Raw genomic sequence first — 20,692 nt, 5'->3', positions numbered from 1 at the left:
CCAATTGCCTGAAAGGACTAGAAGAAAATTCTCTACCCTTCAAAACCATGGGTTCAGAAAATGTCTTATCCTACCCTTCATCTGGAAGATTTTTAGCTATAAATGATTCATTTATATCTCTTCTTACCCCAAGTCTTCTGTAAAAAGAAAGAAAACCATAACCCAAGAACTAGAAGAAGATGAAAGTAGGTAAGTGATCTAGGGCATTATCTCAGTCTGTGGATTTTGCCAGTAATCTACATTTTGGAATCTCTGTTCATGGATTTACTACACTGCACTCTTGGGCGGTGCTGATACTCCTGCCCTTAGAACTATGCTATGAGCCTTTCTCCCTCATGCCTTTTTCCTTCTCAAAAGTAATCAAAATTATCATGAATTAATCAGCTCTCTGTTTCACAGGCTCTGGGAAGAATGGCTCTGACACAACTGTAGTAGCAGAGAAAGGAGAACAATTAAGACTTTAATTCATGGGAACTTTCTAAGATGATGGTGTTGCTGAAGCCCCTGTCTTTTGAAACTGTAGCCTGAAAAGCTCACATGGAGAGTAGGGTGACATAATAGGATTGCAGACTTAGGAAATGTGAATATTTGGATCTTCTGGGAAAGAGCTATTACACTTGAAGGATTTTTCCATGTTAGCTAGAGCAGTGATTCTATTTGAAAATTATTTTTCATTCTTGCTGTGGAAGACTTAATTTAGCTGGTATGTTTAAGAAAATTCTTTTGACAGCAGCCCTTTCAATTTGTGTGCCTTGAAGGCACCAGTGTGCAGCTGCATGGATGGTAATCCCATCTGTCCAGTGCAAACTGCGGAAGAGGATCATGCAGAAATGTGGTTAGAACAAGCTTTAGCTGTGGCTGCTGCATGTTTCACCAGGCAGAGTGCTCAGGGGAGATAAACAGTACTCTGTTCTGGGCAGTGTAGCTGGGTGAAGTGCTGGGGAGGGTTTTTAGGCTGTGCTCAGTGTGGCCGAGAGACCAAGTGACAAGGGGGAGGTGGTGGCGGGGGGAAAGTTTCAGAATCTCCTACAGTTGAACATTTGCTCCTGGGAACTTCTAAACAAAGAAAAACCCAAACCTAAGGATTGGACATTAAATTAGTAGTTTAGGCATAGCATTATCACTAGATCATTTTATATGGGGGCCAGAATTGGTGAGATGATGCCCTAACAGCTGGCTTTGGGGACTGACTGATAGTGCTGCAGCTGGAGGAACAAGTCCTACACAACAAGCAGGATCAGAAGGGATTTTGTGCCCCTATAAATGCTGCATTTAACTAATGGCTTGGATTTAATCTGCTTCTCATTGCATAAAATAGGTGGACATTTTTCAGGCCTTATTTTCCATTAACTTAAAATGAAGGGTAGAGGAGAAGTCAAAATCCAAAAGCCAGCAAATGATGTTGCAGCTGGTGTTTGCATTTCATGTACATTTGAAAAACGGCTGGCTCCCGTGGCCTGCGCAGAGCCCTCCTGCCCTGGGCAAGCCAGCGGGACGGGCGACTGCCGGGCCCGAGGAGGCCGCGTTAAGGCTCGCAGAGTCCGTTCACCCCTTCCTCCGGTCACCCAGCCCCGGCAGCTCCCGCGGCCACCTCGCACCGCCTCGGACACGGGCTCCGCCGAGGGCTCGTCGGTCCGCGGAGCAGGAGGCGGACCCCGCGGCGGGGGCGGCTCCGGGACCGCCGTGGGGCCGCGCCCGGGGCACGCCGGGGTACGGGCCGGGCCGGCGCGGGGGCCGCGTCCCTTCCGGGGGCGGTGCCGCGGGCGGCGGCCCCAGCCGGGCTGCAGGGAAGCGCCCGCCCCTGCCGCCCCCGGCGCGCTAAGATGGCGGCCGCGGCTCAGGCGCTGAGCGGCACCGGGCTGCTCCTGGCCGCCGCCGCCCTCGCCCTCCTGGCCGTGGCCATCGGCACCGACTCCTGGTACGAGACAGACGCGCGGCGGCACCGCGAGCGCTGTCGCGGCTTCGGCCACAAGCGCAGCGACCCGCCCGGCTCCATGTCGGCGCCCAGCTCGCACCTGCCGCTCCGCGCCCGGCCCCCGCGGGCGCTCCTGCCCGGCCGCCCCCCGGCCCCCGCCCCGGCCGCCGCCGCCGCCTCCGCCGCGCTGGACTCGCACTGCGGCCGCCGCTTCAACTCCACCGTCTCGGGGCTCTGGAGGCGCTGCCACCGCGCGGGCTACGAGCCGGACAGCGAGGAGCTCATCCGGAAAGGTGCGGGGGCGGGGGGCGGCGGCGGCCCCGCCGCTGTCCGTGGTGCTGAGCGCGGTGCCGCCGGGGCTGCGGGCGGGGCAGCGGCCGCCGCTGCCGGCGCGACCGGGCGGGCGGGCGGGATGGAGCCCGGCGGGCCCGTGGCTCCCGGTGTCCCCGGCGTGCGGGGAGCGGCGAGCGCGGCCCCGACCCCGTCCCGGGGTCCTGCGCGCCTCCTCTCTGCTAGAAATGCTGCAGTGCTGGGTGGGACCGCGTCCTCAGAGAGCCCCTTCGGGGGCCCAGTGCAGGGCCTGACTCTCGGTGGGCGTCCTCCCAGCCCCGACACTTTCTTCTGATTGAGCGCTGAGAAACGTACAGTGTTGTTTATAGCGCTGCGATTTTTGCAGCAAGGTGAAAGGAACCTGTTGTTCCCATTCTAGCATGAGGGAGTTCTCATTGCTGCGGTAGATTTCCAGGCTCTCGTGGTGGCAGATGTCACTCAGAGCCCCCAGGGTGAAAAGAGAGAAAGCTATGGATCTTTTACTATTGTGGCACATGGTACAAAGCCAAGCAGACCATGAAGTATAAATAAAAGTCCTGCATTTGATGGTACAAATAACATAGTGGGCTGACCCATGAAGCCAATGGTTTATGTATGGTTAATGATAAATAACAGGACTTAGTGTTCCAGCAGGTACATATTAGCACAGAGAAGAGTAGGAGTTGGGAAAAGTGCTTCCATTGAGGCACAAAATGGAAATGCTATCTTAAGAAAGCGAGAGCAGTTTTTCAGCTTGGCTTCCAACTGTGACGCCAGTCCTGCACAACAGAGGCTGGATAGACTGGCACTGTGAATCTCAGCTCGTCTTTGTCCCTTCTTTCCAATGCACAGCAGTGACTCTTACTTCTCTAAACTCTAGTGCTGTGTGCTTAGCTTCTTTCTCTCTTTATTCTCCTAGAATCCATTTAATGTAATTTCATTTTTATTTCCATGCTGAACTTCTTTCACTAAAAGGGAACTCATTAATTTCTTTCTATTAATTGTGGCTGTCATGTAAAATATCTATCTATTTTTTTTGCTTCACATCAAGCAAAATGCTTTCAGCTCCCACTGAGATTAGCTAAGATGGAGGAACAGGTGGGAAGAATACTAGTTTGGTCCTCAGTATTTCTCTTTCTGAGGTATTTTCCCAACACCACAACAGATCACATAGAGAGTCTAGAGTCTGCATTCTACATGCAGGCCATTACAGGGTGATGAATGGTCTTTCTCAGTGTTTGATGGGTAAAACTAGAAGGACTCTAAATCCAAAATGTTTTCTGTCTACTTTATTTCCTTTTTTCCCCCCAGCTGTTTTAATAAAAGACCTTGCCTTTCCCTACAAAAAGCATTGCCCCCCTTATATTCTTTGCCTGTTAGATCTGCAGTTGCTACTGTAAAGAGGGAAATTATTAATAATAGTTATTGTAGAATCAGATCTTTAAATAGATATGACTCTCTTATCCCATCTCCTGACCTGTTTTACTAGCAGCCTCTCCTCATTCCCACTGTGTCTGTCTTTTCTCTGACAACTGTGATTAAGCAGCCTTTTCTGACTGATGGTCAGGTGTGGCTGCATCTGAGCTGTTCTCTGAAGCATGATAGCAGATCTGGTGCTTCTGAAAAAGAAAATCAGGTATTTTTTTCCCCAGTGTGACCTGAAGATTGCTCCTGTGCACTGCTGTAAGTCCTGCTTCTTCCTCAATTTTCATTACGTTTTCAGCTAGCTCTTTGGTGACGTGTGGTGCCTTTCTTTATTCCTAGTATTCCTTAATCTAGGTATTTTTAATGGTCTTTTAGTGGCAGAGAAGTAAATTTTACTTTTTCTCGCAGTTCTGTGGTAATTTTGGTTTGGGTTTATAGTCTCCATTTTTTTCTAGTCTCTCTGGAATAAGACTTCTTTCCTTTCTGCATCTCTCATGAATTCTGAATAAGTGACTCAAGTCCATAAATACACTTACCCATATAGATAATTCCATTATTTTCTAGTCCTGTATTTGTCTACTGCTATTAATACAAAGCAGTTTCATGGAAACTTGCATACTTGAGCATTGTAGGTAATGATGCATGTACAAGCATCCATTTATATATCTAGGATATTAAAAAAGGCAAAATATATTCACTTAATATATTTAAAAGGAAAAAACTACTCAGAAAATGTAGTGCAAAACTGAGAGGTGGGAAATGTTTAAGATGGGAATGATGTGAGATTTTTCTTAAAATGCAATATGACTATTCTGGAACTGTGAAAAAATACACAGTTTCATTTTAAAAATACAATTAAAAGGCAAAAGAAGGAATTATGTAAAAGCCACATGGGGAAAATGGAGATTAGCAAGAAGTGAGAGATAGAAGGCAAAGAACTGAACCATTTGGTGGAGAAACTGAGAGGATCTCTGTGCACATATGGGAGGTTCTTTGAGTGTAAGAACATGAGCACTACACGTCATCTTGTAGAGCCTGTGCTATGTGGATTCCACATTCAGTAACTGATGCTACAACAAAAACCATCTGCATGGACTGTTTTTAAGTAGTAAGGTCCTGCAGGGATACATTATATCTTATTTAGGGGGTCTTCTCTACCTATTAGTACAGTAAAAAAGTGTTGCTTACAAAATGATGACAGTAGAAGATGATGAATTGGGAAAGATTCATTCTTAACAGGCTGCTTTGGATGACTTGGTGGGCTCATTGAACAACATGCACTTTAACATCTCTAAACTGAGGGAATTAAAAAAGAAAAGGTTCATCACTGTTGATAAACCAGGGTTTTTATTGCTTTTCAGGCTTGCTCTGAAAAGTCTCTGGGGTGGGACTGACACATCTCATATATACTGAAAAGACTTCTTGGTACCACAATGTAGCTGGGAAAGTGAGGAGAACCACTGGATGCTTAAGCAGAGGAACACAACAATTTGGGGCCATAGTGAGGTCCTTGAGAGAAAATTGCTCAGTCCTGGTGTCTGTACTTCCCATTCTGTCTGGCTGATGGAAAGTGGGAAGAGTTACAAGATTGCCTGTGAGGTCTGTAGAGGATCTATTAATAGTGGTATGTTTAATAAACTTGATCTGTTTGGTCATGGCCCTTGGTAAGTATGTTCTGTCAGTGTGATCTGTAAGAGCTCTTGTGGTATTTTAAAGAAAGATTGATTTATTTGATCTAGTGGCCCTTGGGTGACACTGTGGACAGAGTGAATGCATGGCTGTGGTGCTCCTTACAATCCTGGGCAGAAATGTTAGGAAAATGCCAGGAAGCTTCAATGCCCTATTGGTCCTGGGGCATGAAGGAGGGGAGGGCCAGGCCTCACATGGTATTATTTAATTGTTAACTGGCCATGGCTGCTCATGGGCAGGAGAGGGTCTCTCCCAGCTGTGTGAGAGCCAAACCACTCTGATACTGGGCCAAGTGGCAGAATTGAAAATGAACCCTCCATTTCTTTATAAACTTCTGGCACATTGTATAAAGGAAACCCGCATGTCTCAAAGTTGGAGACAAAAACTGAACTGAAAATCAGGGTGTGCTAAGCCCAGGATTACAGACTAAATGTATCACAACAGGGTTCGTGTTTCCATGTTTCTGGTAGTTTAGGAACAAGGGGCCTGTGCTCTGACTGCGTATCTGGCTGGTCTAGCAAGTATCCTCTGACCTTTCCCATCCTTCATCTTCAATTAGGAGAAAGGACTCTTCCAGAGACACTCACATGTACTCTTCCAAGGGCTGTGTGAGTTCCAAGGGGAACCTGTCTGCAGTTGCAGTCCTGAGGGGTAAAAAAACCACGTTGAGGACAAAGTGTTAGAAACAATGTTGGCTGTGAGAAGGCACAGGAATGTAGCTGGGCCATGAAAGTGTCAGTGTGACACTGCTGGATGCCGTTCATGTTTATTTTTTAATCAAGAAAATTGTACATGCAGTGTGACTCTCACAGTGTTCTGTTAAAGCACTTAGAAATACATCAGGCTGTCCATCTGACCTTTTTCTTGGATGTGTGCTTTATGGTTAGCTAATGACCAGAGGAGAAGGAGGCACCTGCCTCCTTCTGTCCTATATCCCAATGTCCTCATGTGCCAAAACAGACACCACACACTTGTTGTTCACCACATGACTCTGTTCTACTCAAGCCCTTGCCTGAAGGCAAAAGTTTTAATTTTGGCAGGCTTTCTTATGGCGCTTATCTGAGCGTGTTGTAAACAAAAAGGAAATCACTTTACTAGCAGGTTTCTGAAATGGAGGGGAGGATGCTGTCCCTATTTTATAGACTGTGATGTCAGGTATGAAAGGCTCAGGTCCAAGGACTTAATGAAGTACTTTTAAAACACCTTCTACTTAACAATAACTTTGGGACTGCAAATCTGATTTTGATTTTTAATGTTTTCCTTGAGTACTTAGACAACAAGGTGTTATATGACTTTAAATACAGTCCTGTGGAGTACCTGGCCATATTTGACTGCATGGCATCTCTGCAAATGAGACCTAGAGATTTACTCAAAAAACAGGAAACACAGACTAGTGATGGCAAATGCAAAACTGAGGATCTGAAGGTTGCCTGAGTGTGTGTTAAAATTTCCTGGGAGAAGGTGGCTTAGGTATTCAGCTGAGATCATACTCACTGCTTCTTCAGGTCCCTGACTCTCTTGCCTGCCTATTTCAACTTTTCTAGAAGATCTGCAGAGAGAGGCCTCTCTTGTTTTGCCTAGTGACTCATATTAGAGTGGGTCCAGCCTGTGCTCTTGGGAAAATGGAATCTTGTTGGAAAAATGGCTTGTGCTGGTGTAATCAAAGGCTGTCACCAAGCCTATGGATTAGAGGTCAGCACTGAGCAAAAGCCCTAAAATATGTGCACTCCTGAGCTTTTTTTTTTTAAATTTGCTGTTTTAATATAATTGTATGTGCTAACTATATAAAATTAGCACTTTGAATTCTGGGGAAGAAGGAAGAAAAGATTAGGAGTACAGTTTTTAAACCAGAAGCAGAATGAATTGATGTCCAAAAATTTTTTAATAACCAGTTTTGTATGGGAAGGTGGAGAGGTTTTAGTTTTAGTTTACATGTTAAACTCTTGGAATAATAAAGCAAATATTTTTCTTAGTGACACCTGAGATGTACATAGCTTTGATCATAAGGGATGTGTGTGTCTCTAGTCTTTGCTTTTTCTTTAATGAGCTATAAAAATAGTAATCCTTGCTCTTCTTTAAAATGCTGCTTCATATGTACTACTTTTATGATCAGGAAATGCAAGAGCATAAATCATACTTTTAATGAATGCAGTGCATTATAATCTGAAATCTGATGTCATTTGTTTGTTCTATATACATATTTCTCAACAACACATGCAAATTGTGTCCATATTGAAATTGAGTTCAGTCAGCAGTCACAGGTGATATTTGATTAGATACTGTGATGTATTGTACATGGCCAAAGTTCTTAACTCAGATGCCTGCAGCCTTTGCAAATGAACTGGCACCCTCTGCCACTGGGCTGTCTTGCTCATCATGGGCTCAGGTGGCTCCACAGCCTTGTCCTGAGGTAAGTGCAAGGAGGGAGCAGGAGAGGGCCACTGGCCGCAGGTGAAGGGCAGCACCTCTGTGTATTGTGTGCAGCTGGAAGTGCTCTGTGGTGCTGGGGAAGCAGCAGGGAGCCACAGCAAGGGAAGGGGTGGTGGCAAGCACAGCTGAGAATTGGAGCTCACTTGAAATGGGAGGAAATTCAGATCACCTTTCCCTCCCTGGCCTGATGGCTGGAACTGCATAGGTCTCTCATCTGCAGCTTCTGATCTTGTGAAATGGGGGCTTCCTCTTTGTAGGTCCTTGCGGAAACCAGATCAGTGCAGTCCCAGTGAACATTGTCAGAGAGCAAAATCAAGCTTCTCATTGCTGTAGGAGCCACAGAAAGCTCAGTTCTTCTGGTGGGTTTTCTAGTGTATTTTGCAAAGCTGATCACTGAATCTGCAGCTCCCTGATAGTGATTGTTCACCAGCTTAATTAGCTCACTGGCCAGTTGATTGTTTTTGAATGGTCCTTCTGCTCCAACATTCAAATAGCAGTAATGGCCCTGTAGCCACTGTTTAAGAGGAACTTTTTCTACTATTTAGCTCTTTCACCTTTCTGTTTGCTCTCTTCTACTCCACCATCCATGTTTATTCTCCCTCAATTTCTAAATTAAAAATCCCTTTCAACAAGATCATGCTAGTAAGTTCAAATTTACATCTGGGGTACACTTTTCTTTCAGCTATAATGGAAACATAGTATTCTACCTGGGTACTACTGTTCATTGAAAGTAAAGCAAAGAGCCAATGACTATTGGAGTAAATTCAAAAGATTCTCCTATGCAGTTCACTTTCCAGCATTCATTCAAAATTTTCAAAGTGTTACAATTCTGTCTTCTTAGAGATGAAGCTGTCCTGTTGGTGCTTGGCCACATTCTTGTCTCCTTAGACATCCCAAAAAAGATCATAGTTCCTCTAGAAAGCTTTTAGAGATGTTTTTCCTGACTGTCATTACTATTTAACTTCAGCTGTTGCTTATTGGAGAGAGCACCTGGCTCCTGCTTTGCTGGTATTTCTTTGTAGGTTTTCTCCCCTCCTGATCCCAAAGCCTTTGAAGTAAACAGCTCTTTTTTGGCTACATTTACCCTGTTACTGAACAAAGCTTCCCCTGTGCGAGCTCTGCTGGGCTGGCCAAGCCAGCAGCAAGTGCAAGGCCAGAGGGGTTTCATGCTGTTTCACACTGATGTCTCTTTACAGGAGTTATTCAGCGCTGCACTGCTGTGAAGTACCACTACACCTCCAGCTCTCTGCCTCGCAACTTACCCATCAACATCACCAACACCATCCGGCAGGATGAGTGGCACGCACTCCGTAAGTAGCCACAGCAGGGCTCAGGAATGTTTGGATCATGAAATGCCTTAATGCAATGCCAGTCGAGGACTCAGAATCACCTCATCTAAGCATGGCACTGGGCTCTAAGCATAGATACAGATGGATTAGTGAGGAAGTGCAAGCAGCCAACTGAATGACTGAAAGGGGACATGGGATTTGGAGGGGCTTAAAACTGGGAATTCAGGAATACAGATGTGTGTAGTGCATTGCAAGGTGTCATCATATTCTGGATCTGGGCACAGGCAGTTCCTAGCTGGCTTACAGCAAAGGTGCTGCATTGCTGTATAGATCCTGTTGCAATTTCCTGTGTGCACACCAGTGACCAGATGCAACCCCCTGGTGACTAGTACTTTTAGGGAACATCTCAGTTTGTCTTTGCACTAGCATCTGGCCCACAAGCTGCCTCATGCCCAAGTCCTTCCCACACAGATGACTGACCTGTAGCCTGTGACTGAGAATGATTTAATCAGTTTTTTTCTACTCCTGCTTTTCTCTGTTTTTTTGTTCTATTGCTCACATAATTCAAGATAGACCCTGTCATGTGAGAGTCGGCATCAAGAAATCCTAGTTCAGCTGGACACTGAACTAGAAGACGAGAATAGCAATTTTACTATGGATAGCAAAGTGCTGTTTATGACACTGGTAGCCAGGCTTTTTTTTTTGGAGCTTGTTACTGGAGTTGTTCCCATAATGTTGTATTGATCTGCTGTCTGCTTCTGTCCTCCCACTATTCCTCTTTTCAGTTCACACTATGTGCCTCCTATGCACTAATCCTTTAGTCCTCTCTGGTGTCCCCTCTTGCTTCTTTTGTTTCTATTTTCAGCAGAAAATTTTCTCCTCCAACAGAAAGATGCCACACCAAAAATTAAAAAAAAGAAAAAAAGCCCTTGCCATACTAACATGAGTTTGTGATGCACTCCTTCTGTCCCATGCTGGGGAGTATTTGGCTGGTACTTTAGATCAGAACAGAAATGCTCTCCAGTTGCACAGCAGCCAGCACAATGGAGCCATTTTAGAGGGATTCCTTTAGTTTCAGTGTAATGGACAAACTATCTACCTCAAAGAAGCTATGGGAGGAGCAGTCCATGGTTGAAGTATAAACTTTAGAACCACTAAATCCACATCCGGCCTCTGCACTGGCTGTTCTCTCTAGGTACTGCCATCTTCATGTCTTTTGTCTTACTTTTCTCCTTTTCCTTCAGATCTGCGGAGGATGACAGCTGGCTTCATTGGCATGGCAGTCTCCATCATCCTGTTTGGGTGGATCATTGGTGTGCTGGGCTGCTGCAAGCAGCAGGAGCTCATGCAGTATGTGGCTGGGCTGCTCTTTCTAATGGGAGGTGAGAGCCTTTCGCTTCTTCTCCTCAAGTCACCACATTCAGTTTTGCTGCCTTGTACAAATAAAAGTAACGTCAGCCCACAAAAACTACACGGAGCAGTTACTTAGTGCAGCAAGCTGTCAGCACAGTGCAGTTACTACTTCCAGCACTGGGCAGGACCTGTGTTTGCGTGGGTACTGTGTGTTTCTCAGTAGACCCTAATGTGTGTGTATGAGCCTTCTGCTCTAGAGAGCTGGTGTGTAGCCATTGGGACCATGTGCACAGTGAGCACAGTCCTCTGGCTTGCTCCAGGTGTGCAGCCTGTGGCTCCTGTCAAGACAGCTCAGCCCAGTTTTCCCTAGGAATCATAACAAACAAACATAAGTTAATGTGGAACACCTTTCTGATTCTCAGACATGCTTAGGTCTTCATGTAATGATGAAGTCCAAACCAGCCAAGCCTGGGAGGACATTGGCCCGGTGATAAGGATGTGAGCTCAGTCCCTACCAGAGGTGTTACATCTGTTTGTCCTGGGTGGGAGCAGATTATCTGTGTGGCCAAAGATTTTACTGAACTTTGATTTTTCAACCTGAAAATGGCAGGATAGACCTGGAGTCTAGTGTACTAGTGTATATTAAACATACTAGAGTGCCTTGTGTCTTCTTAGGCTTTTTTATCCTCTATATAGGTGTTCAGTGAATGTGTAGCAGATGGCAAAAATCTGGGCACGCTTTGTAGGCCTAGGGTGCAGCTGGCAGAAATGTGGGCGTTCCTAGTGGAAACCAAAAAGTGCTGCACTTTGCAGCCCTGGGATTCAGTGAGCTAATTCCCTTTCATAGGAGAAACTGCCCAAGTACTGTCTGGAACCTGATGACATTAGACATGGAAATAATCTAAGAAGAATCAAAGGATGATGAACTATGACTGAGTTCAAAATTGCAATGAAAGGTACTAAGGTAGTACTGGTTATTTGTGAAGTTGAGGTATCCTGTAGTCCTACATATTTTCCCTTCTTTTTTATTTTTCCTCTGCCTTACACAGAGAGTAGCTAGTAGGACTGCAGAAAAAAACCCAAGGGTAATTCTTGATTTTTAAAATTCATGACTTTGAAAATACTGAGGGAAAAAACCAGCACGTAATTAACCTCTCTGAGGGCCGTGTAGAACCCTCTTGCTTTTCTCCTGCAGGTACTTGCTGTATCATCTCACTCTGCACATGCGTTGCTGGGATCAATTTTGAGTTATCCCGCTATCCTCGCTACGTCTATGGGCTGCCAGAGGACATCAGTCATGGCTATGGCTGGTCCATGTTCTGTGCCTGGGGGGGCTTGGGCCTCACCCTGCTGGCTGGGTTCCTCTGCACATTGGCCCCATCACTCAACACCTCCCGGGCATCCGTACAAAAACCCAGACAAGAAAATGGGGCTGTGTGACCCCAGAGAGAATGAGGAGAGACTCTGGAAAGCGCAGCCTGGGCAGAGCTGTGGGTTAACACCAGGAAGAGGTGGCATGTCAGCGGGTGGAGAGCAGTGCCAGAGCTGTTGAAATGCCAGCCCATGGGACGCTGCTACAGCCTCCAGTCGCAGACACGGACATTGCAAGTAACTCCAGGTTTGAATTATTGGCAACTTGATCATTGATGGTTTAAGGGGGACAGTTCTTTCGATTTGTTTTTCTTCTGTTTACAAGGGATCAAGTCCAAGATTGTGTCTTTTTTTGTGCTGTTTTTTGAACTGTACCTCCATGGTCCTGTTATTGTCCAGTTGTAAGGGATGTTTACGCACCAACTCTATTGCTGCAGGTCTGTGTAATTCAGACCCAATTTAGGGCAAGGAGCTAAGTGAAGTTGGCTTGAACACTTTTGCAACAGGCATGTCTAGTGTTGGCTCAGGCCATCCTTTCCCAAAAGAACCTTGATCTAAGCTGAGGTTTAGGCCAAAGAATTAGCCCATTCTTAGTATTAATTTATTTAAATCAGAAACCTGTGCTATTCCATGCTGTGGACTCAGCTATTTACTCACTACTCAAACTGGTTCCAAAAGGAGCTAGCTGTATCTGAGCAGCAAGACTCCAAGAAAACTCTTATGATACGACTCTGGGAAAGCAGAGGAAAGTTTTTCTCAGCTTCTTACACAGTGAAGGTTACTCATTTGGCTAACTAACATACCCTTGTTTAATGGGGACATGTATGCAACATGCAGCTTTTAACTATTCTATCAGAGGTACATTTTTCAAAATGTGTCAATAGTTTGAGCTGCCAGGATCAACTTTCACTTCTGAACTTCTGGGTGCAACTCCTGTGAAAGGAGATGAGTAATTCTCCCTGTGCTCAAATAACAGTACTGCAAAAATAGCAGATGTACAGCCCCCTCTAATATTAATGTCCAAAGGAACCACAGTGTATTTTCCTCAGGAACATGTGGCTTCTGCCCCTTCCAATGTCAAATGCCCTGAGCGCAGCATGTCAAGAACATGCATGTTCTGCTGGAACAAGATCCCTCTCCAAAATGAGCACTAAGGACCTTGGTACCAGCACAAGTACTAGGGCTAACTCAGGAACATCAGCCAAAGTACTTTGGAGTGCATTTTTCTTTCATCCATCTATTCTTTTTTTCCTTCTCACATCCCTGCCCCTCTCCCAAGTGTCCAAAAACTGCACAGGTAAAGATGAGATGGCCAGCATTTGGAGATGTTTACATTGTATTTAAAATACAATACAGTGGCATGTAAGATACTTAATGCTAAAGTCAGTGTATTTATGAAAAGTGTAATTTTTAAATGGAAATTGTAGTTCTCAACTGGCATTAAAAGTACTGAAAGACTTGCTCAGTGGATGAAACCTCAAATTCTTTATGACTAATGACCTGATTCCCCAGAAAGCTCACATACACATACCAGCAACAGTTTTCACATACCAGCAGAGGTAAGTTCAAGTGACAAAGTTAAAACATCATTCATGTGTGAATTATGTTTACCCTTGAAAAGTGAGTGTTCAAAAGTTTCCAACTCTAACCAGGCTGTAGGCTGTTCACTGGCTGTGCAGGCACGAACTGAGGATGCTGTCTGAGCTGCAGGTCAGCAATGTCACAGTACAGTTACTGCAGTACAGCCTCTTGGTCCTCATGAGAAGTATCAGAACAGGTTTAGTCCAGTTCTGGCTGGAGGAGGGTCCAAAGGCAGCATGGTGGGCACAGTGGACAGCAGGCTTTTAGCCTCCTTTTACACAGACATAGAACCACCGAGCAAGGGCGACAGCCCCAACACATCATGGTTTTGTTTTTAAAGGGAAAAAATGCTTTATTTTTTCCAGACAGAAAGTAAATGATACAGTCCAGTCTATTCCTGTCCTCTGCCAAGGCCATGACCTTGACTGGGCAGGGATCAGGCATAGTACTGCAGATTGGCTTTTTTCTTTGCTTGAACCTCCAGGATTCCTTCCATGTAGTCCTCGTGGGTGAGCTCTGTAGCTCCACGGCGGAGGGCAATCATCCCCTGCCCAATGAGACGGTATGTAGAGAGGGAATGTGAGCACCACAAACAATTGCTCCATTCTAGCTTTCACATCTCCCTCCCATCAGTGCTGTTCCTATGGAGGAATACTTACCGCTTCAACACACACAGCCTTGCACTGGGCTCCATTAAAATCATCTGTGCAGCGAGCCAGTTCCTCATAGTTCACATCAGGGCTGATATAAGCAAATGGGGAAAAAAAAGTCTGACAACATGTACCAAATAGAAAAAGCAACATAGGGAGTTTCCTCAGCCCCACAGTAAGCCCCCAACAAGTGACGGCCAACGACTTCCCAGCCCTGAGGTACCAGAAGGCCATACCTGACATTCATTTTGCGTGAATGAATCTGCATAATTCTGGCTCTGGCCTCCTCATTAGGCATTGGGAACTCAATCTTCCGATCTAATCGCCCAGAGCGGAGCAAAGCTGGGTCCAAGATATCAACCCGGTTGGTTGCAGCAATCACCTAAGCAGAAGTAGGATCATCAGTGTGAGGCACCTGGAGACAGGCCACTTCTCCCCAAAGATTCACCAAGGTTCTTCCCTGGACATTGTTTTCCATCCCCTGCTAGAGTGCCCTGGACCTCAGCAGAACTCCCTGATAGCTCCCAACCTTGACTTGTGTGTTGGGCTGAAAACCATCAAGTTGATTAAGCAGCTCCAGCATGGTCCTCTGCACCTCCCGGTCACCGGCCTTCTCACTATCAAACCTGACGGGAAACAAGTAAAACTATCAGTATGAACCTGACCACCCTCTGTCCCTAAATTTTTAATCACATCAAAACATGGAATGACTGCTGTTCATGCTCCTTGGCTAAGGTGTTCAAAATTTTTCCTTGAAACTACAGTCCTACCATGATGAGGACTGCAACTGGAATAACTGTCAGCAGCACCTAAGACTGATTTAGTTCTTACAGCTGAATGGGGCTTATGTTGTCCAGGCCCACATAGTAAATGAGGGTGAACATCTCCAGGTGCCTGCTGCAATGATCAGAAAACAGTTTTATACAGCAGGAGGCTATCAGACAGATGCCAAGTCTGACAAACTTTGCTCCTGTGCCCAAGGACTGTGGCAACTGCTATCCATCTGTGACTATGTTCACACTCTTTCTGAGTAAGCCATGCTTTAAAAGGCTCTACACTTAGATACACAGGCAAAGGAGGCCACTAGGCAGTTCCCAAGAACTTTACAGCATGAACTACAGCTCACCTTTTAGTGCCAATGGCATCCAGTTCATCAATAAAGATGATGGAAGGAGCTTTTTCCTTTGCGAGGGCAAAAGCATCGCGTACCAGCTTCGCTCCATCGCCAATGAACATCTGCACAAGCTGCGGACCTGCCAGCTTCAGGAATGTGGCCTGGGAAGTGAAAGAGAATCAATCCTAGACCTCATTTCACAATAGGATCTCTTCTGAGTACTATAAGAAGCCCTTAATTAAAACAAGCAAGCAAGCAAATAGACAAGAAAATCCAAGCCTTTGTGTGTAAGACCTTCTTCTCCTGGAGGTGTTCTTACTCTTTGTCAGGTACTATTCTACAGCAGCACACACTTTCACAGGTTCTTTTTACCTTGGTCTGGGCAGCACATGCTCGAGCTAAAAGTGTCTTCCCTGTTCCTGGAGGCCCATACATAAGGACTCCTTTGGGTGGCTGTATACCCAAATTTTCAAATTTCTCCTTATGATTCATCGGCAGGACAATGGCCTCCACGAGCTACAACAAAAGAAAAATATTAATACATAAACCCATTCTTCTCCACAGATCCAGGCCGTCTGCTTTTGAGTTAAAAGTTCAAAGACGCTGTCCACAGTCACACCAGAAACTATACATAAAGTATCACCTCTTGGATTTGTTTATCCAGCCCCCCGATGTCACTGTACTGCTCGGTGGGCCTCTCATCCACCTCCATGGCCTTCACCCGTGAATCATACTCAGTAGGCAGAGTCTCCAGGATCAAGTAAGAGTCTTTGTTCACCCCCTGTAAACACAAGTCCTTTGCTTTTAACAGGTTCCCTCAGATAGCACTTAATAAACATGCAATCAAAGGTGATTTACTAGGCCTCAAGGATGCAGGAATAACCAGCTTTGACACTGGCATTCATCAAACCACCCCAGCTTGGCAGAGTGAACAATGCCACAGTCACATTTCAAATGACTGGTCCAGTTTATATACAATAAAAAGACAGGGTTTAAAAAACTTACTAAGTGGTCTCTAAACTTTCAGCATATAATTGCATGTATAAAAGACACATACCCCGAACTGCTTTTCTTTACTACAAATCTAACTGAACCCATAATACCTCTCTATGAAAATTTTAGTAGATAAATGGTCTTGGGGAAATCTGGACAGATTTGTCTTCTTTCTTAAAGGCAAGACATACACAATTTGCTGGCCACCATCACATCCAACTATCACAATAGAATCACTCACCACCAGATCTCCAGGCTTCAACTTCTCAGCATCAACCAACCCAATAACAGGCAGGAAATATGTCTGTCAAAAGAAATCAGAGTGAGCAAAACCAGATTACCAGAAGATCCTTTGCAACATTCCTCACACTTGGTTGGGCACAAGGGTCTTGCCTGACGTGTAGAGGTCTTGATCACAGCACACTTGCCCTTTCGCTGGGAATCCAAGTCAATGTTTGCTCCATCCTCCTCCTGGTCATTTGGGTCAACATCCAGCAGCTGAAAACCAGAGTGAAAGAGTTCATAACAATGTAACCAGGCTAGCAGGATGACCCCATGATTAATGCTTCTAACATACATGCACTGGAAGAAATAAAACTTTGCATCATCCATCAGCAGTAGAATCATGAAAGCACTAAAGCCCTCCTGTAAAAATTGCTTTCTTCCTTTCCTTATGAAGCAACAGGCAATAGTGCAAATAAAGACATTATAAAATTCAGAACAAAATAGCAGCTAATGGCACTGATTCCTTCTCCCATACAGCAGCTCACATTAAGGCTTAAGCTCATTAAGTTTAAAAACAGTAGTACAAAGCAATCAATTTTTAATAGCAAACTATCAACATTCTTTTTCCTATCGTCAGAATTATTGAATTACAAAAATAATGTGATGGAGAAACAGAGCCGTGGCCTTTCATTCACTGTTTCACAAATTTCAGAGAGTATATGTCCAGTTTCAGATGCTCTAGTTTACGCTTAGAAGGGCTGTGCCACCCTCTGATGCTTGTTAAGTACAGATGAACAGTATCCAAAGCCTACAAGGAATGACCCAGAGAACAAGTGGGCAAGAGACGTGCACTTCCAGGTCACAAATAAAACTAACAGAAAAACCCGAAAGTCCTGGCTCTGGCAGCATTGGTAGTCTGAGAATACTCCAGGTCTTGAATCCCTGATGATTTCCCTGTCTTTCTCCCTGCCACAATAAACTGCACACACTTCTTATATCGCTACATGAAAGTTCACCACCCTCACCTCAATAACATTGGAGACAAGGTATGGCAGGGTTTTGTTCACTTTGATCTTTTCACTGTTTTCTTTTATCTTATCTTTCATGGCCTGAAGCTCGTGGGTCACTCTCAGTACCTCACTCTTCATGATCTGCAATTGGTACACAGAAGAAAGAAAAAGGAATCGTGTCAGAAAACAGACAAGATAAAATTAATAGATTGTTCCAAAAGCAAACAGTTATAGAAATCTAAGTCTGAGGAATAAAGGGAAATGTAATATATATATAAAAAAAAAAAGCAAATCCAGCAAATTAGCCAAAATTTGTTAGGAATCGAGTCTACACAGTCTACCAGTCTGTTCTGGTCTCTAACTAATCAATAACCCCAAATAATTTCTTCCCAGTGTCACTTGGTAGCCTCAGCCTAATCAGTGCCAACAGCTTACAGGGTTGCAATTTAACCTACGTAACAATATGACTCAGATATGGCACCTGTGGTTTGGTTTGGATGTGATCTTTAGTTATTTTTTGCAAGGTGGTTGGAACTAGATGATCTTTAAGGTTCTTTGCAACCCAAACCGTTCTATGATTCAGCCTGGAGAAGAGAGGACTCCAGGAAGACCTCATGGTGGCCTTTCTGTATTTAAAGCTGTCTTGAAGAAAGATGGAGACAGACTTTTTAGTAAGACTTGTTGCAACAGGACAAGATACCTCTTGGGTTTTAAACTTCAAAAGGGTAAATTTACACTAGATATAAGAAAGGTAAGCAAAGGATTGCTATCCTTTACAGTAAGGATAGCAAAACACTGCAACAGGTTGCCCAGAAACATGGTGGATGCTCCATCCCTGGAAACATTCAAGACCAGCTTGGACAGGGCTCTGAGCAACCTGGTCTAGTTAAAGACATCCCTACTTATGGAAGGAGCTGGCCTTTAAAGGTCCGTTCCAATCCAAACTATTCTATGATTCTATGATCATACTAACTGTAAAGAAAAAAAAACTCAAAAAAAAAAAGGTTCTGTACTCCCCATCCAACAGGGGATTTACACCCACCACAGATGTCTGCAGTGCTGTCTGGCTGGCACTGATAGGCCTTTTCCTGCCCTTCCTGGTTAGTCATACAGTGTGCAAATACACACTTTGTGATTCCCACTGAAGTGACTGGAGCACCAAGAGATCTCAGGAGACCTGGTCACACCTGAATTGGGTGTGTGATTCTGTTCAATGGGGAAATCCACTCTTCACTAAGAAATTATCTTTTTAAAAGTCTTGATATGCCTAAGCATAATACTGTGTGTAACACATCCACAGGAGCCAATACAAAATCTGTTAAATAAAAACTTACTAAATTTAATAAAACAACCTAGAAAACATTCATGGAAAACTACCTGAAGGGAGGGTTCTGACAAACATTTTGCTATCATAATGCTCATACTATAAAATGAAGAAGGCTACTTCTACTCCTTACTGTATTCTACAATTTAAAAATAAGGCATGTATTTACCTTTACTGTCTTTAAAGAATAATCAAATACATTGGTAAGTCAGAATTACTTGTGGAGCCTGAACCAGTATAGGATGAAGTTACTCTATACAATTTATGAAATATTTTATCTCAATACTGCTAACACTAGGCAGCAAGCATTCTAAATTTGTAAGTGCTCTTTTATGCAAAACATGTCTATCTTTAACATCTTCATGAATGAACAAGCAAGAGGATGGAATGTTTTCTCATCGTGTTTGCAGATAACACCAAAGGGGGGGGGGGGCATAAGTCTCCGTGTTCAAAGGCAGAACTGCCAAACAGAAACCTTACAAAAAATGAGGACACATGTAAAATCCCATAGCAGGGAGGGAAGTGCACCTTGCAGTGACACATGCTGGTGACTGTCTGGCTGAGGAATGGATGTGGGGGTCTCCATAAGACAATAAAATGAACAGGAGCCAGCAATACGTCCTGACAGCAAGGGTGTCAAACAGCATCCTGGGCTGTACTATCAGGACTGCAGGCAGTAGATGGAGAGAAGTGTTCAGTCCCCTTTATTCAATACTTTTAGATCCTACCTAGATCACTCAGTCCAGTTTTGGTGTCCCCCCCCATACAGCAAACACACGGATAAACTGAACTGAGTTCAGCATAGGGCCACCAAGATGGCTGGGGGCTGGAGCACGGGCCCTCCTGAGGGACGTGGATTTGTTCAGCTAGAGAACAGAACAGCTGGGGAAGGAATATCAAAGAGACTGAACCAGACACTTCACAGGAGTACACAATGGGCAGATGAAATAACAGACTGAAACAGGTGTGGCTCAGACTGTAGCAAAGCAAAATCTTTATCCTTGCGAGGTCTGTCAAGCAGCAGCACTGAACACCCTGCAGAGCGGTGCAGTATGTGTCTTTAAAGGCTTCCAAGACCCAACCAGATAAAGCCCTGAGTAGCTTTATCAGGGTTATGGCTGACCCTGCTTTGAGAAGGAGTTTGGCCTGGAGGTCTGCTCAAATCCCTGCCAACCTGAATTATCCAAAGATCCTCCCTGACTCAGGCCACAGAACAGACTTCCCCTACCCCCTCTGCCTACGAGGCAGGGAGGGCCTGTGTAACTTTAGCTAAAGCATCCATGGCTGCGTCGAACAGCTGCCCCTCAGCTTCCTCGGGTCGATGCTCGTCCACTGATTATTCCCTACCTTCGTGGTTCAGTACTCCTCAATCTGCCCTTCTCGATTCAAATAACCGTGTTTAATTTTTTGCCGTTCCCGTGGCTGTGCTAACCCGCCCGCTCCGAACAGCAGCAGCACAGAGCTCCCGGGAGGGCGGCCTGGCCCGGCCCTGCTCCGCTCCCCGGCCCGGCCCCGCTCCGCTCCGCTCCGCTCCCCGGCCCCGCTCCCCGGCCCTGCTCCGCTCCCCGGCCCGGCCCCGCTCCGCTCCGCTCCGCTCCCCGGCCCCGCTCCCCGGCCCGGCTCCGCTCCCCGGCCCCGCTCCCCAGCCCCGCTCCTCGGCCCGGCTCCGCTCCCCCGGCCCGGCCCCGCTCCCCGGCCCGGCCCCGCTCCGCTCCCCCGGCCCGGCCCCGCTCCCCAGCCCCGCTCTGCTCCCCGGCCCCGCTCCGCTCCCCGGCCCGGCGCGGCCCCCGGCCGCTACCTTGATCTCGCTGTCGAGGAGGCGGGTGCGCTGCACGATCTCCTCCGTGGACATCTTCAGCACCTCCTCGCCGACGCCGTCCTGCGGGGGCACAACGGCAGCGTTACCTTCGGCGCAGCCCGCGGCTCGCCCCGGCCCCGCCGCCCCCGGCCCCGGTCCCTCACCTCCGACTCATCCCACACCGACGCCATCTTTCCGCCGGCCCGCGGGCGCGCA

General features: G+C 45.9%; 2 protein-coding genes across 2 annotated transcripts; one reads left to right on the top strand and one right to left on the bottom strand.

Moving 5' to 3' along the window:
* The first annotated feature begins 1,776 nt into the window (after window positions 1-1,776).
* Window positions 1,777-13,243, top strand: LOC110472054 (transmembrane protein 178B). Its single transcript, XM_021533289.3, has 4 exons — window positions 1,777-2,208; window positions 8,965-9,078; window positions 10,302-10,439; window positions 11,606-13,243. The coding sequence occupies exons 1-4, from the start codon at window positions 1,824-1,826 to the stop codon at window positions 11,848-11,850; spliced, it is 882 nt and encodes a 293-aa protein (XP_021388964.1). The 5' UTR covers window positions 1,777-1,823; the 3' UTR covers window positions 11,851-13,243.
* PSMC3 (proteasome 26S subunit, ATPase 3) lies at window positions 13,100-20,691 on the bottom strand. Its single transcript, XM_021533288.3, has 12 exons — window positions 20,641-20,691; window positions 20,477-20,557; window positions 17,370-17,495; window positions 16,513-16,617; window positions 16,361-16,423; window positions 15,770-15,907; window positions 15,499-15,642; window positions 15,139-15,287; window positions 14,542-14,638; window positions 14,249-14,394; window positions 14,022-14,103; window positions 13,100-13,909 (listed from the first exon to the last, which is right to left on the bottom strand). The coding sequence occupies exons 1-12, from the start codon at window positions 20,665-20,667 to the stop codon at window positions 13,799-13,801; spliced, it is 1,269 nt and encodes a 422-aa protein (XP_021388963.1). The 5' UTR covers window positions 20,668-20,691; the 3' UTR covers window positions 13,100-13,798.
* Window position 20,692: the final 1 nt, after the last annotated feature.

This window comes from Lonchura striata, chromosome 5, assembly GCF_050655825.1.
Source record: "Lonchura striata isolate lonStrDom1 chromosome 5, ASM5065582v1, whole genome shotgun sequence".
NCBI classification, from domain to species: Eukaryota; Metazoa; Chordata; class Aves; order Passeriformes; family Estrildidae; genus Lonchura; species Lonchura striata.
This window is presented reverse-complemented; position numbering and strand designations above follow the sequence as displayed.

Excerpts from the sequence above, each read along its gene's own strand:
- LOC110472054 (XM_021533289.3), top strand. The coding sequence starts at position 1,824 with ATGGCGGCCGCGGCTCAGGCGCTGAGCGGCACCGGGCTGCTCCTGGCC. Across the intron at positions 2,209-8,964 it reads CGAGGAGCTCATCCGGAAAG|GAGTTATTCAGCGCTGCACT; the intron begins GTGCGGGGGCGG and ends GTCTCTTTACAG. Across the intron at positions 9,079-10,301 it reads GGATGAGTGGCACGCACTCC|ATCTGCGGAGGATGACAGCT; the intron begins GTAAGTAGCCAC and ends CTTTTCCTTCAG.
- PSMC3 (XM_021533288.3), bottom strand. The coding sequence starts at position 20,667 with ATGGCGTCGGTGTGGGATGAGTCGGAG. Across the intron at positions 16,424-16,512 it reads TCAAGACCTCTACACGTCAG|ACATATTTCCTGCCTGTTAT; the intron begins GCAAGACCCTTG and ends TTCTTTTGACAG. Across the intron at positions 14,104-14,248 it reads TCACGCAAAATGAATGTCAG|CCCTGATGTGAACTATGAGG; the intron begins GTATGGCCTTCT and ends TGCTTATATCAG.